Consider the following 16,645-nt stretch of genomic DNA (forward strand, 5'->3'; position numbering starts at 1 on the left):
GAAAATGTTAATATTTTATTATTTACTGTATTTATTAATCCTAAAGGTATAAAACTGCTACCATTTAAAATATCTCAAAAAAACAATCCAACAAGCTATATATATTTTATCTTTCTATTTGTAATTACTTGATTTCAAGCTAAAGCAGTTTGGCTTTCAGCAATTTAACGTAAATATTTAATCAGATAATAGACATTTGTTTTTTTTTAAATCAGAATACTAGATATTGTTTTATTATTTATTTAATATATAAAAGTTATATGAACATTGTGTTTTATAAATATTATATGAAAATTTTGTAAAGAAAATTTACAAAAATTTATAATTGATATAATTAATTAATAATTTAATTTATTATTCTAATTGTTATAAAATAATACATCACATGCTATTTATGGAAGTTTACTTTAATATAATATATATATATTACATTAAGAATATATAAATAAATTATTTAATTATCCAATTCATTATATACTATCTTTGTAGATAATGTTATATAAATATACTATTTATTTAATGCTATTTGGCATTTAAAAAATTGGTTTATTGAAAAAATATTGACTTTTTGGTTTTTTTATTTTTAAAATTGCCAAAAAATTAGATCTTTCAATTATTAGTATATTAAATATATGTGGAAGTTACATATATAAATATACCTAGTATTTAGTAGTAAATTAAATATATGTGAAAGTTACATAAACATATTGGTATTTAATGTAATTTGGTGTTTAAAATTATTTTATTAATTAAAATATTTTTTTTATTATTAGATGCAAATTATTTTAAAAATTGTCAAAAAATTAGATTCTTTAATTATTAGTACATTACATATGCAATTTAGCAATTGAAAAATTATTTTATTAATAGGCCATTGATTTTATTTTAGTTTTATTCTTTTTTTTAATTAGATATAATTTATTTTAAATATTATTAGAAAATTAAATGATTTGATTCTTTTAATTATTAGTATATTATTATATCTATAGAAGTTGAATAAACATACCTATTTAATGGAATTTAATATTTAAATTATTTTATTAATATAAAACTTAATTTTTGTTTTGTTTTTATTTACAGTATTTATTATTTATTTATTTTTTATTAATTAAATCATGTAGATTAGTTAGGGTTAGAGTTAGGGTTAGGGATTGGGTTAGGGGATTAGGATTAGGGTTAGGATTAGGGTTAGATACAAATTATTTTAAATATTGTTAGAAATTGGATCAACAAAATCATTCATTAAAAAAAATTTGGATTTGCGAAATGTACTGATAAACATTTACTGCAATATTTGCAAATCCAAATTTTTTTAATAAATGATTTTGTTGATCCAATTTCTAACAATATTTAAAATAATTTGTATCTAATAAAAAAAAATAAAAATAAAAAGACTGTAAATAAAAACAAAACAAAAATTAAGTTTTATATTAATAAAATAATTTTAAACATTAAATTCCATTATTAAATAGGTATGTTTATCTAACTTCCATAAATATAATGTACTAATAATTAAGAATCAAATTTTTTAATTTTCTATCAAATTTTAAATAATTTAGATCAAATAAAAAAATAAAATAAAATTAAAATAAAATCAATGTTAATTGCTAAATTACATTAAATAGATTAAATAAGTATGTTTATTTAACTTCTATAAATATATAATATATTAATAATTAAAAGAGCCAAATAAATCATTTAATTTCTATTAATTTTTAAATAATTTAGATCAATAAAAAAAATAAATAAAATCAAAATAAAATGTTAATTGCTAAATTACATTAAATAGTAGATTAATAAATAAGTATATTTATTTAACTTCCATAAATATGTAATGTATTAATAATTAAAAGAGCCAAATCATTTAAATTTCTATCAATTTTCGAAATAATTTGGATCAAAATCATCAAATAAAAAAAAATTAATAAAATCAAAATTAATTGCTAAATTACATTAAATAAGTATGTTTATTTAACTTCCATAAATATGTAATATATTAATAATTGAAGGATTTAAATTTCTGACAATTTTTAGATCTAATAAAAAAAGTAAATAAAAAACAAAAAAAATAATGTTTTATTTAATAGCATAATTTTTAAATAATAATTAAAAGATTTAATTTTCTGCATTTTTGAAATAATTTGTATTTAATAGTAAAAAATAAAAACAAAAAATCATTTTTTAAATGTTAAATAACTTAAATTTACAATAAAAAAATTTTTTTTTTGGTTAAAATATACCAAATTGCTAAAAGTTAAATTGCATTAACTTGTCATCAAGTAATTGTAAAAATATAATACACAGCTTGTTGGATTGTATTGAGATGTATTAAATGGTAGGAGTTTTATACCTTTAGGATTAATAAATAATAAGATATTTACATTGTTTGAAAAGAATTTTTTTGTATTTTTAAATATTTCCAAATGCCAATAACTTTCCATCTATTGATGATAGAAACCACAATTTAACAATTTAACATGTCTTGATGAGACAAAGCTAACAAGTTATAATTTATTTTTTCTATGATTACTGGATTATGATAAATTGATGCAATTTATAATATTTGCATTTATAATGCTTACCAAATTTACAAAAACGGACATTAATGTCCGTTTTTATAATTCCGGCCAAATTTGCAAACGGACATTTATGTCCGTTTTATAATTCCGGCCAAATTTTGCTGGGCGAAATTATCTTAATTCTGGCCAATTTAATGTGTAACCTTGAAAATTTTTTGCCTTTTTTATAGTTACAAGGTGGTACAAAATGTACATTAATGCAATCCTTGACCATGAGTTTATAAGTAAATATCCGGTCAAAAGTTATAAAATTGCCTTATTTGTAATTAAATGTTGGTAAGTTGTTTGGACCAATCAGATCTCGTGGGCTAATCTGGCCCATGGGCAGTTTATAAGCTAGGATGTAGTGCACGCCCACTTAGCTTAGAAACTATGTCGATCATTTGGCTGGGGTGACTATATCTGTAATGCAGATTAGTTATTGCTTGTACTACTACAGGATTTAAACCAGAATAGTAGTTAGTTTTAACCATTTTACAGGGGTAAAGCCGATTTTAGTGATTTATAGCTGTTTTAAAGACTTATAGTGATTTATAGCAAGTATATTATAATAAAATATCAGATTCATTTTTATTCGATTGTTCGGGTGAAAACACATTCATATTTTTTTTGATTCGGTTAAATTAGATCCGATCACCGTGGATGGCTAAACTATAAAGTTTGTATCACATGAGATCTCTGCCAGTTCCACCCGGTAAATGTCTTTCAACAGAATATGTTAATTCGACTACTCCAATGCTTCGGAGATGTGGCAAAGGTCATGAATGGTCTACAACTCTTTATCTAATAAAAAATAAGGGAAAATGGTGCTCACAATGTTCTGGTAATTTTCCCTGTGGTCTCTCGGAAGCTAAGGAAATTGCTCATAGTAAAGGAGGTATGTGTCTTTCTACGGAATATACAAATCTCTGTGTTCCGATGCAATGGATGTGTAATAAAGGTCATAAATGGTTTGCTAGTTTTAATAGTATTAAGCATGTTAAATCTTGGTGTCCATATTGTTTAAATAAACATGAAAATCTATGTCGCAAAGTCATAACTAACATTCTTGGCCCACCTTCCAGCATCCGCCGACCAGATTTCTTGAAAATACCTGAACATCCTCGAGGACTAGAACTCGACATCTATTATCCACAGTATGGATTTGCTATAGAGGTACAAGGCAAACAACATGAGCAACACATAAAATATTTTCACAAAGGTCCAGAAGAATTTGAAAAGCAGTTGATGCGTGATCAGCTCAAAAAAAAACTTTGCGAAAAGAATTTGATTGTTTTAAGATATGTTTGGTATTACGAGGATCCAAATATAGTCATTCCAAATCATCTTCGAGAATTGGGTCTTATTGAATAAACTCAAATATTTAAATGCTTTTGCGATTCGTTATTATTTTTTTCAAATATAATTTTATTCATCTGGAATTACACGAAAAATCTAACTAATTATTATGAGCGAAATCTGGATAATCGTCTGCGCAAATTAAGGTGGCTTAGTTTTCTGTCGCACAGGGTCTATTGTATGACGGCAATGTGATTTTATGATTTTATCAAATAAAAACTGATTCGAATAGAATTTGAATCAAATGTTAATGATTTAATAAAAGGACGATAGTTTTCTTCTTGCTCTTCTAAGTCTTCTATTATGGCTCAAACAGCAGGTCAATTACTAGGTCAAGCCGTTCCAGTTTGCCAATGGATCCCGCAAAATACACTTAATACAACTTCAACAATACCTGCTTACCCACGATTTCCAGACAACGTGAGGGAATGGATCGGATTCTTTCGAGCTGTTAGACTTGCTGGTACGCAATTTCCCTTTCCGGGAGGACAATTCCCCGGCGTTGGAGCCACAAATGCAATACCTCTCAGAGTCGAAGACGATGCAAAAACTCGTTTACGAGATAATGTTTTATCGACTGTCGGAGCGTTAATACCACAAGGAGCAGGATTTGTTGCAACACCTGCCGTATTTTTAGGTGCTTCTGACTATGTTTTATGCACTAATAATTACACAGTGGCCAAGATGCCGGTGGAAATGAAAACGCGCTACAATCTTGATTTACGCGGTTATGATTTCTGGCAAATTTATCGATATAACGACCGGCGTGGAATAATGAATCCAAGATTTGGAGACCGAAGATTCGATCCAAATTTTAGATTCAAGAAACGTATCCTATCGCAGATATTTGGTGAAATGGCCTGTAATGGCCTCCATTATGGTATTTTATCAAATTATATTGATACGTATTTTCTCAAGCGAGAAGAAACAAATCCAACCACCCTTTATATTTCCCGTGTTGTTCAACCCACTGATACTAATCCGACTTTACGCGAATGCGTTTACTATATCAGCCAACTTGCCATTAATGATAATGTTGGTAATAGATTGGGACGTGTAGTGCTTGACAGTTATTCATCTAATGATGATGATGATGATGACGACTCTAGTTACTATGATCCTGATGATTATGACGACCCAGATTACGACCCTGATGATGATTCTGATGGCTCTGATGATGATGGTGATGATTATGCTGGTTTAGGGAAGAGGAAGAGAACATCAAAGAGGAGTAGTAAACCAATTGCGAGTTCATCCAAGGGAATTACTACTGTAGATAAGTACATAGGTGGCGGATCATTTGGAAAAGTTTTTTCTGGATATTATGATAATCAAGATGTAGCATGGAAGACTTGTGATGCATATAAGAAGCAAGAGGAGATGAAAACGCTAAAGCATGAAGCTCATATATATTCTATTTTGAAAGAATGTCAAGGTACAATTTTTTTTCATTCATAATATTTTTGGATAATATTAACTTGTCTATTGCAATATTGATATTAGGTCGTGATATTCCACGTTTGTTCTACAACGGTTACATTTATGACGGATATCTTTTTGCATTAGCGTTACAATTAATTGAGGGCGCCCATCACGTTGATCCGGAAAGACTCACTAAAGAGGAAAAAAAGTTAATAGTCAATCATTTAAAGTCAATACATAATTGTGGCGTACTACACAATGATATCTCAGAGAAAAATATTCTATATGAACCAAAGAGTCGCCATTATTTTTTCATTGATTTTGGCTTAAGTGAGGTCGTGGGTAGTGAGTCGCCGAAATTGCGCCAGGAAGAAAGAAGATTAAAAAAATTTTTAAACCTTTAAATATTTGGACGCATAGGACTATACCGCATTATCACACTAGATGAAGAATAATTATTATTATTGCAAGCTACAATGTATATATTACTTTCATTTTAAATCATAAAATGTAATAAATCATAAAATAAATCATATATTTTGCACAACTTATTTCCCAATACATATTTATTAAATAGGGATTCTAAACAATTTAATGCGAGTCACAACATCAAGTTATTTCTTTGCTTGATAAGCGAATACAAAATTTATATTGAGAATGTATATACGCATAAAACATGCACACATGTTTAAAAAATTCAAAGTGAAATCTTTATTATATTTTTTTCGTAAAGAAATAAATGAGAAAGAGTCGGCCGGAAAGTAAAATAAAGTAAATGGAGTAGCAGGATGTTTCAAGGGAGGAATTAGCCGAGCCCTAACCCAATATAGTGGCAGTTCCTTCCCCGCTACTCCGCATTATTATCTAAACTACCACTAAATTCTTTACTATCTACCCATCTCATAATTGACATCACTGTGGTATATTTTGGATCCCCTCTACCATAATAAAAATTTTCCACAGTACTCTTCCCAATCTTTTCCTGATGACGAATTTCACGTCTAACGGTTTCAAACGCATAATCTAAAGTTTCCCCTTCTTCCTTATTCGAATCAAAAACTCGCTTAAAACGGTTCCTATTTTCTTCAAGAGATGAAACAGATAATCGACTAGAAGAACTTTCACTACTAGAGGAATGATTGGCACTCAGTTGATCAAAATCGACCTGAAGCCTTTGGGCAATTGCATAACGTTGGATCATTTCATTTCGGAGAGCTTCAATAGAGGTCCTGATCGAAGTGAATTCAGATGAAATGTTGCCAAAATCATTACGGCAGGCTTCTTCGATATTATCAAGTCTTGTGGTCACATTATTGACCATCGATAAAATTTTCTGCGCCTCAGAGGCATATCCAGCATCACGTGTATTGATTTTAGCGATTTCTCCGGTAAGTTTCTTATTAAGTTCATTATTGTTTCTCACAAGCTCCGCAGTGAAAGTAGAATTAACTTCAGAAAGGCGTGCGGAAAGTTCGTTGGCAATTTTAGTGTTAACTTCTGCGCCAAGCTTTTTGTTCATTCTTTTCGATTTCCGCAGTAATACTTCCATCACGTGAGGAGAGATCATCCGCGATTTTAGTATTAATTTCATTCTTAATTTTGGTGATCTCTACATTAATAAACGTTTTAACTTCTGTATCACGTGCGGAGATTTCATCGGAAATTTTTTGTTTCCACATGGTAACGATCCCCATGAATATCGCTGAAATAACGAACGAAAAAAACAGCGGATAAGGCCAAAAATGGCATGCTTCCCGAAGAGTTGAGTAATGTTAAATTGGACATGATAAAGTGGTGATGCGTAGTAAATTTATTAAGAGTTTATTGGTGGATCAAGTTTTTTAGATATTAACGATTGACTTTTTTTAATATGCAATCTCTTGCGTAAATGTGCTGGGAAAAGGGTTTATTTTATACTGTATGCTTACTACGCGTGAAAAGAGAATTTAACCCGATTTACGTTGCTTTATTATGTGTATTCGTCATAACTACATTTTTCATAATTATATTTTTTCAGCTAAAACAATTATAACGGCCTGGATCCCATCTAATAATAACAAATGTTCCTCCCTGAATTTGAGGCGCATTTAACAATAGTGCTTAAAATAAAATCTGACAAATTACAGTTTTATGACAACTTGATATAATACTAATGGAGCAATGCCGTGTCTCAAAAATTTCCGTTTATTTCTAAGATCTCTTGCGAAATAGAAGATTGCATGTGGTGTATGTAGGCGCATCTTTGTTTGAGTTCACAACCCCTATTTCAATTGTAATCACAAAAAAGGAATATAAAATGAATGGATCGAGGTCTGTAGATGATGAATCGCACATGTACAACTAATTCCTATTCAAAAAACGGATTAATATGTGATTAACCTGTATACGTAATTTGAATGCGCTAACAAAACTAGGATAATAAAAATATACTGTTTAAATCTGTAAATCGTCGCTCTATTTCCATTTTGATTTTCTTTTTAATAACGCCCTGTCTTATGATCCGCAAAATGTAAATCAGGGATGCGGTTTTTTTATTAGTAATTCAGAACTGCGTAATAAGCGATATAGAACATACCAGAACTTTGGGGAAAGTTCATCATAGCAACAAAAATATTGGTTTATTAATAGATCCTCTGTCTTAGCGTCTTCAGCAAAAATGACGATTGCGGATGTCAGTAACGTATTACTGCGCCTAGCATATTCTGCGGATTCACATGAGCCAGTGACGTTAATTATTGCGGATGACGTTTTACTATGCATCATATCTAAGCCACCCACATGATTCGAAAAAAAAAGAAATATACGAATTCGCATAATTCAGTCAATGCAAGTAATTGATTCGCCCAATAATTCTTCTAGGCGGTTACCGGAGAGATAATAGGACTCATCATTGGTGAGCTTTTTCTTTCGTATCTTCCGTCATGATAATAATAACCTCTATCATATTCACCATATTCATTATATCCACCGTAACCATTATATTCATCATCATCCGGCATCTCTTCTTCAGAATCGCTAGAACTGGAGTCATCATCGTCTGAAGTGGTGATGTTCACTTTAGTAGGATTCGCCTCATTGAAAAACATATTTTCATCAAACCACGAACCTCCTCTTCCTTGGAATTATCAGAAGAATTAGAGGGATGGGCTAATGGAATAAGTGCAGTTGATTCCTTTGGAGACAAGACCTCCAATACATTATTCTGATCGGGAGTATTTTCAGGCAAATTTTTTCTGGGACATAATGTCTCGGAAATTTCAGTCACATGATCCGTTACCAGAGGTAATTTTTCCGAAGATATTCCATAATCTATAACATCTTGAATTTGCTCATTAGTAAGCTCTGAAATAGAAGTTGCACTATAAGATTTGATATACTTGATTTTATCTAGGCCCACTTGTTCGATAAATTTATAGACTTTCTCAGCTCTCTGGGTTTTCTTGCGCAAACTATCTCGTGATACATCTCGAAGCTGTAACCCCGTTTCTTGGGATCTCTGTTTACGAAGCAAATTAAGCTGTTTTGTAATGGAATCATACAGTAAGCCTCTTGCTTTCTTTTCACCGAATTTACCTTCACTACTTTCTATGATTCCATTGAGCTGAATTATGAAATCTTTCGCATAGAGGTACCAACATAAAATTTCTTCCTGATTAGCTCGATTTGCTTTATCTTCAGCATCAAAAACTTTATCGCATAACTGAGCTAGATGTTGTGAGGCCTCATCAATACTAGATTTATCAGAGGTAACTTTTCCGGGACATAATGTCTCGGAAATTTCGGTCACATGATTTTGTTCTATTGATGGCTCTTGTGAAGACAACTCCGAAGCAAATAATTCTTGCTTAAGCTTGTCCACACTCTTCCCCTTCTTACACTTTGAATCCAGTTCGCTACATATCTTTTCTTCTGATGACGTGCTATTGCATGGCTGAGTGACTGAGTTGAGATCTTGAGACATTTTCTCTTCGGGATGTGTTGGAAGGGACTCTTGGGTTTGGCCGGAGGTGCTAAAGCAAAGTTTCTTTTCTTGATTTCTCTGCCTAATCTCATTACTAACTTTTTTCTTATACTCCTCATCCAAGAAAGCGTCCATTTTCTTGTCTTCAGGCAGTGTTGTCATAGGGACGGGACAGGGATGAGGACGGGACGGGACGGGACAGTCCATGGACATAAACAAAAATTTTTTAATTTCCGGGACATTGGGACATTTATATCACGTGATCTTATAATATTTATTTATTTATTTATTTATTTACAATTTATAAAATTATTATTAAAAAAGAAATTCTAATTATTTAAAAAGTGAACTCAAATTCCATTTAGCATTAGGATCAATTGCAGGATGAAGAATATCATCAACTGTTATTTGCATTATATCATTTTCATTTTCATTTTCTCCAAATTCATAAGTTTCTTCTTCTAACATTTCTGACCATCCTTGCAAATAATTATTAAATTCTTTTTCTAAATCTTCTTCTTCTTCTTCTTTTTCTTCTTTTTCTTCTTTTTCTTCTTCTTCTCCTTCTTCTTCTTCAATAATTACTAGATTTTCTTCAACTTCTTTTTCATTATTATTTTCCTCTTCATTACGAGTTATAATACTTAATGGAGTTAAAATTGAAGAATCAGAATTTATACGATGTTTCCATGTTATATCTGCCCTTAACTTACTCATATTAAGAACTTTTGATGACTAAAAAAAAATTTACATATTAATTTAATATTTGTTTATATTATTTATAAAATAAAAAATTAAATACCTTTAAACGATTTCGACGATTAGTTTGCAAAAAACCCATACAACTCCATAAACGTTCAACAGAAGCAGCATTTACACAAATACCAAATAATGTGCAAGCAACTAATCCTAATTCATTTGTAGATACTCTCGCAAAACACCAATATCTCCAGATGTCATTATTAAATTGTTTATACGTATCATCATCAAACGGATATTTGCCCAAACGAAAATCATCAAATTCACGTAAAATACAGGTGGATTCTTTTCCAGACCATGCCCAATAATAGTATTTAAGCCATTTACCAAAAGTAGTATAATTGATATTTACATTATCTTTGAATTGTTCTATTCGATATTCAGGATGTAATAAACATGATAATAAAAGTAGTGGCTGTTCCCAGTCACTCCATCTTTTTTCTAATCGTACTTGAATTCGTGCAGCAAGTTGAATATTCGCATGATCATTCCAAAATTGAAAAAGGTATGCAAAACAGTGTGTAACTTGAAATAAACGCGCTTTATCCTTTTGAAGAATATCTAGTATTTTGCAATATAGATACAACATTTCTACAATTAAATGTATGTTCGTCCAAAATGATTCAGAATCAATGATCTCAAACATTTCACGTGAAATAGTTGGAGTTTCTCCTGCTTGCCGCCGAACTTGACTAAAAGGTGGTTTAAAATTAATTGCAAGTATCTAAAATTATCAAATTTTCATAAATTAATTAAAATATAATATAATTAATAATGAATTTAACAGCATGTTGGTAAATTTACCTGTAACGCTTGTTGAGTTCTCAAAAGACTTGAACATACTTCGTAATAACTGTTCCACCGGGTTTCTCCTGGAGCTGCTAATGCATAGATTTTACCATCGTAAGTAATTTTTTGCTGTTCGCGTAATTTTGCTATAAAAAATTTATGATTAGGATTTCTAAAGTAAGTTGTAAGTCTAATCGCATTATTCAATGCTACTTTCAACTCAGTTGATTCTTTAAAGATTTCACCTACACAGAGGTTAATCTGATGGGCAAAGCAAGGTAAAAAAACTATTGCTCTATTTGAAATTCTTAATCTTCGCCTAAGGTTTAAATAGTCATATTGTTATTATATTAATTGTACTAAATATCAAATAGAATAAAAATACCTACCTAGCCGCAGCATATGCACTTGCACTATCTGTTACAACGGCACAAACATTAACCCCTTTTGATTTTAAATCAGAAATCATAGCTTCGGTTTTTTCCATCACTTCAACATGCGTTTCCCTTTCTAAACTAATATCAACTGCCTTCCATACATATGGTCTTCCCTCTGATGTCATAATTACAACACCTAACAATTGTTCATTTCTCACGTTCGTCCACCCATCAAATGTAAGAGTTACGCCTGTTTGATCTTCTTTTAATGCAATTTCCATTACTTTGTCTCCTTCAGCAACAGCATCTTTTAAAATTTCTCCACCAAGACTTCTGCGATCAGGGAGCTTAAGAAAAGGGTTAAGAAATTCAAATAACTCTCTTGCCTTGGGTTTGTTAATCCATTGCAAAGCCCATCCACAAGCGACTGTTAATCAAATTAACAGGATATAAAATTTTTCTTTATCTTTTTTTGATAGCGATCTAACGATAAAATTATCTAATGGTCCATAGGAAGAACTTCGCACAACAACCTTTCGTCCAGAAGAATCGGGAAGAGATGAAGTAGTGGAAGCCGTACCATAAGATTGATAAGAAGGAACATCTTGTATAGCTGTAAAAAAAATAATTCAGAAAAAAAGGTTGTAATAAAAAATAGAAATATGAATTGCTTACATTTTCGTTTGCCTAATAATTCTAAATTCTCTAAATCATTATTCTTTGTTATTAACGAAAAAATTTCATTTTGTATTTCAGGTGTTGTTTTTGCAGAAAAATAGCTACATTTTTTTAAATGAAGTACTATTCTATCTGTTTTATTGGGAAAACAATTCCTCCTTCCCACTTCTTCTCCTAACGCTTCAATGCAACATCTACAATAAGTTTTAAGATTACTTTGGTTGAGTTTCTCTTTAGTTTTAATAATATAGTCGTTTAAAATTGCTGGCAACGGTGGCATGTCTTTTTTTTTAAAAAAGAAGAAGCAAAAATTTAAGCGGTATATAAGATATTTATTGGTTAAAAAAAAAAATATATATTATTATTTTTTTTTAAAAAAAACATTTTTATTTACCGTTTAAAAATTTTTTAGAAAGAATTTATTTATCGCTAAAAAAAAAGATCGATAAAATCGATCAAATAAATTTTTTTTCCAAATTTTGGACGTCCGGGACGCAGGGGATAATGAAAAAAATTTGTGGGACATGTTCCCCTGACAATCGGCTTTTTGGGACATAGCAGGACATGGACAGTTGGACAATGTCCCGGAATGTCCAGTCCGTTCAATATGAGGCAGACATGTCCCATGTACATCACTGTCTTCAGGTAATGAAGTATCCACCAATGGTTTTTCGTGATGCGTTACCGTTGGCACCTGATCTGCAACTGAATTGAAGCTAGGTAAACTGTTGTTAGAAGAATTATCATTTAGCGACTGGTTCTGTTCCACTTTCGTAATTCTATCTCTAAGCTCAGCGCTCTTTTTAGTATTATTTTTCCTCAACTCCTCGATTGTGGCCCTGAGTTTGACATTTTCAGCATCACGCCTCGTTCTCTCTTCCTCAGTCATTCTTAGAGTCTCAGCAATCTTGCGTTTAAGTTCAGCTCTCTCAGCCTTAAAGTTAGCGAACTTCATTCTAAAATCAGTATTCTCCTTTCTAAGCTCTGCATTCTCCTTCTTGAGCTCTGCAATCTCAATATTCTCAGCCTCAAGCTCAGTGATACGCTGTTTCAATAATTCAAGCTCGGATGACATGATCTATAATATATAAAACTAATACACTGTATATAAGCATTCAAAATAAAAAAATGTGTTTTTTGGGTTGAGACTCTCAACATTAAAAATGCCAAGAAAATTTTTATTAATACATGCAAAAAATAAATACAAGATCGGGACTTAGCCCGTGATATAACTGATACATGACGTCTATGCTAATGTCTAATCCTACAGTCTAACTAACCACCTTACATTTACGTGACTTGGAAGTTCGCCCCTCCTTCTTTACGAAATGTCTGTAAAATACATGATTATTAATTATAAGACACTAGGATTACAGGAAACCACAATACAGTAATTTGCGAAATAGTTAGACTCTTACACAATATATCCATCTAGCAATTGAGATAATTTGAGCTGTTCCTCCTTGAAAAGCTTTCTCTTCTTTTTTGTATCCTCCCGGCTTGCCATCCCGAAGTCAATCAGGTATAGGGCACCTTTATCGTTAATTAAGATATTTTCCTCCCGAATATCATTATGGAGGATGCCATGTTTGTGAATTGCTTCCAATTCCTTAATAGCCCTTGCCTTTTGCTGTTCCATTATTTTTTGGTCGCTTAACATATTACCAACAATGGTTAAGCTAATAACGAAGCTCATACCTCCTCCATAATATCCATAACAGACCAGCTTTGGGATATACTTGCCTTGAATATCAGCTAGATCTTAATACAACTCTACTTCTTTTTGCATTTCTTCCAGGACATACGATGGGACCTTCGATAAGTCTACACTCTTCAAAGCAATCATTTCGCCACAAAATTTGCATAGGAGCGTTTTTCCACTTCATCCTTCACCTAGTATGCTCTTAAACTTGAAGTCTGCGAAGCTAAACTTTTGCTGGTTTACTGGGACGTTAGAAGATGATTGTTGATTCGAAAAGGTGCTGGAAGCCTGATTAGTTAATGAAGAGCTGGATGATGATTTTGAGTTTGATCGAAGAGTACATGAATTATTATCCCCTTGAGCCGGCACTAGTACTTGAGGTTTAGGAGAGTTGGGATTCTCTTTCGCCTGTCGAGTTAGATAAGCATATGCCTTGAGTATGGGTAGAGATTCGGATTCCAGTGAAAGGGTTTTTGAGATCCAGAGCTTCGTGTGTTCTCGGCATAGAAACCAGTGATTATCATAGGTGGTAAGAATACCATATCTAAGTTCGTTTCCTCCCATATAATTATAGATTTGCTGAATCACATCCTTGCCCTTACTTGTATTATAAAACTCGGGAAATGTCTGTTCTCCCATATCTTCTAAAACATGCTTTCTTTTAGCCTCAATCACCAAGATCAATGAACCTACGAGATGACAGGTGAAGTCCGGTACACCAGGAGTATTAGGTGGACGTCTTGAAAATTTATATTCTGATCCCATAAGTCTATTTAACACCAAACAAATGTTGGAATTCAAGGCATCACGAACATCCTCTTCATTATCTACTTCTCTGTCTTGGCTAAATTGTGGCCTCTCGAATATTGGTTGTTGGTCGAAGCAGAATTGATTCACTTTATCGAAGAAGTCGCCCCATAGTTGTACACTTGTCGGTGGGTCACCATTAACCTTTGTAGTGGTCTTCGATTTAGTACAGTCCGGAGAATATGTTATGGATAATGGAATACACGACAAAGCCTCTTCTAAGCTGAGAACTGGAAACGAATGCGTGTTAATATTACAAGGGCAAATGATGAAAAATTAGACTATACCAGACACTCCAGACACTTACGTGGCAATTTTACGATAACATGAATATGTTTTTTAGGAGGCGAAGTAGGCCAGTAGTCCCCAATATCATTTATTGCCAACAGCTCGTCACTGTTCTGGAGTATTAGATTTCTTAATTGATCGTCCTGATCGCCAGGGATCGACACCTTCCATAGCTTGAGCCTGTCTGCGTCTATACCAGCAAAGTCATTTTGTTTTTTCTCTTTAATAGCGTCCTTGAGGTGGCTAACCAGCTTTTTCCTATCAATATCTACGGCAAAAGCACTAGCGGTCGTATTTCCTTTGACGAGACATAGTAAAGTGATAGACATGTTTTCGGCTTATATAGTATTTTTTTGCGAAATGTTATTGGCTCAAAGTGCGGTATGTAAGGACAAAAGTAAAAAAGAATTTTATTTGCGAAAAAATACAGAGGGCTGGTATATGAGAGAAATTCAACTGTCGCACAAGAGACCGATCAGCCAGACAGCCACTTTGCATCATAAGTGCAAATCACTGCGCCTCCCTAACCGTGAAGACTCTTCTCACTTATCACCTGACGTTTTTATATAGGCTAGATTGGTTCGGATAAAAATATTAGATTTATGCTTTAGCGTCTTCAATTAGTCCATGGATCGCACCATTACACGTGACCCTTTCTCATGTACAGTACAATAATAATACTTTATTTATGAAATAAAAATGTTGCCGGAACCGGCTTAACATTACATAAAAACTATTACATAGCATGATAAAAAAATACTAATTATTTCAGAAAATGGACAGCGCAAGCGGATCTCCTGTAGGGATCGCGTGAAGTTTGCTTTCTGATTCGCTAGAGTCTAATATCTGAGGAAGGCTTTTTTTCCAACTCCACCTGGGGGTATATAATGATGTTAATAGGGTTTAAGCCAGCTATTTTACCTTCTTCTAGAGGAAAAGGCGATGCAAAGTTTTCTTCCCCCAAGGAAAAGCATTGAGAAATTTTTTTTTGCGGGTCCATCCATACCCCTTGTCTTTTTTCAGGTTTATCGCTATTCACAGTATTGATTAGAACATTATTTTCTTGAAAGAAATCTTTCCTATATAGTTCGATGTTTATTTCTTCTAAATCTGGCCGGTTAGTTTTGATCTTAGCTTCCAGGTCACTAACGGTCAAATCCCTATCAATTATTACATTGAAAATTTTGACCTCATTATGAACGAAGCAAGTGAAGGTGCTAAACTTCTTACTTTCCTAAATTCATGGTCCATTGTGAGAACTTTTCGCTTGCATGTATACAAAACTTTGCCAGGCTGAAAGCACTCAAGGTAGGCGCTTTGCATGGCATATATATACCTTATTTTGCGACATTTTACGGATATTATTTTTGCGGAAAGTTGGCTGAACTTCCACATACTCTTACATCTTTATATTTTGCTGGGAAAAAGTTAAGGAGATATGAGTCGTGATTAACAATGTCGTATGATGCCAAGAGTTCTATGAAAGCACATGCAAACGGAATTTTCAAACCTTTTCACATGGAGATCTACCGGAGAGACTATAGTTGGTTTTACGCCTGGCGATCTCGAAATTGCGAGTCCCTCAGCCCTCCATAACATATGCTTTTGCCGGCGCTATTTACTTTTAGAGCTAGTCCTGTGTTGCTTGTAGACATTCTTTCACATTTTCTCATGATTGTTTGGGAAAAAAATAGAGGTAGTAGTTAGCATAAATATATGCAAAAATTAATATGTTGCACAAGACTTGTCTGATGATCCACTTATTTTTTGTCGCACAATCTGTGGCTCAGCAAATTCTTCCGAGCTAATGATCACTGCTCCGGTTGATGATCAGTACTCCGGACTCGGCCATTACATCATTGCACAGAAATCTATGGCTCAGCAAATTCTTCCGAGCTGGTAATCACTACTCTGGTTGATGATCAGTACTCCAGACTCGGCCCTT

General features: G+C 32.4%; 4 protein-coding genes across 4 annotated transcripts; 1 reads left to right on the forward strand and 3 right to left on the reverse strand.

The window, feature by feature from the left end:
• Nucleotides 1-3,248: 3,248 nt before the first annotated feature.
• OCT59_029329 (uncharacterized protein) lies at nt 3,249-4,173 on the forward strand (the record flags this gene model as incomplete). The annotated part of the gene is made up of 2 exons (XM_066143180.1): nt 3,249-3,456; nt 3,644-4,173. 2 exons carry the CDS (start codon nt 3,249-3,251, stop codon nt 3,664-3,666), a joined length of 231 nt encoding a protein of 76 aa, XP_065994632.1. The 3' UTR covers nt 3,667-4,173.
• Nucleotides 4,174-6,186: 2,013 nt separating this feature from the next.
• OCT59_029330 (uncharacterized protein) lies at nt 6,187-6,858 on the reverse strand (the record flags this gene model as incomplete). Its single annotated transcript, XM_025330455.2, has 1 exon — nt 6,187-6,858. The coding sequence occupies one exon, from the start codon at nt 6,856-6,858 to the stop codon at nt 6,187-6,189; it is 672 nt and encodes a 223-aa protein (XP_025176139.2).
• Nucleotides 6,859-8,391: 1,533 nt separating this feature from the next.
• Nucleotides 8,392-9,300, reverse strand: OCT59_029331 (uncharacterized protein; the record flags this gene model as incomplete). The annotated part of the gene is made up of 1 exon (XM_066143191.1): nt 8,392-9,300. The coding sequence occupies one exon, from the start codon at nt 9,298-9,300 to the stop codon at nt 8,392-8,394; it is 909 nt and encodes a 302-aa protein (XP_065994633.1).
• A 3,874-nt stretch (nt 9,301-13,174) lies between these two features.
• On the reverse strand, nt 13,175-16,028 carry OCT59_029332 (uncharacterized protein; the record flags this gene model as incomplete). The annotated part of the gene is made up of 5 exons (XM_066143201.1): nt 13,175-13,235; nt 13,322-13,646; nt 13,797-14,642; nt 15,622-15,860; nt 15,931-16,028. The coding sequence occupies 5 exons, from the start codon at nt 16,026-16,028 to the stop codon at nt 13,175-13,177; spliced, it is 1,569 nt and encodes a 522-aa protein (XP_065994634.1).
• Between the last annotated feature and the right edge of the window lie 617 nt (nt 16,029-16,645).

This window comes from Rhizophagus irregularis, chromosome 9 (genome assembly GCF_026210795.1).
Source record: "Rhizophagus irregularis chromosome 9, complete sequence".
Taxonomy (NCBI): domain Eukaryota; kingdom Fungi; phylum Glomeromycota; class Glomeromycetes; order Glomerales; family Glomeraceae; genus Rhizophagus; species Rhizophagus irregularis.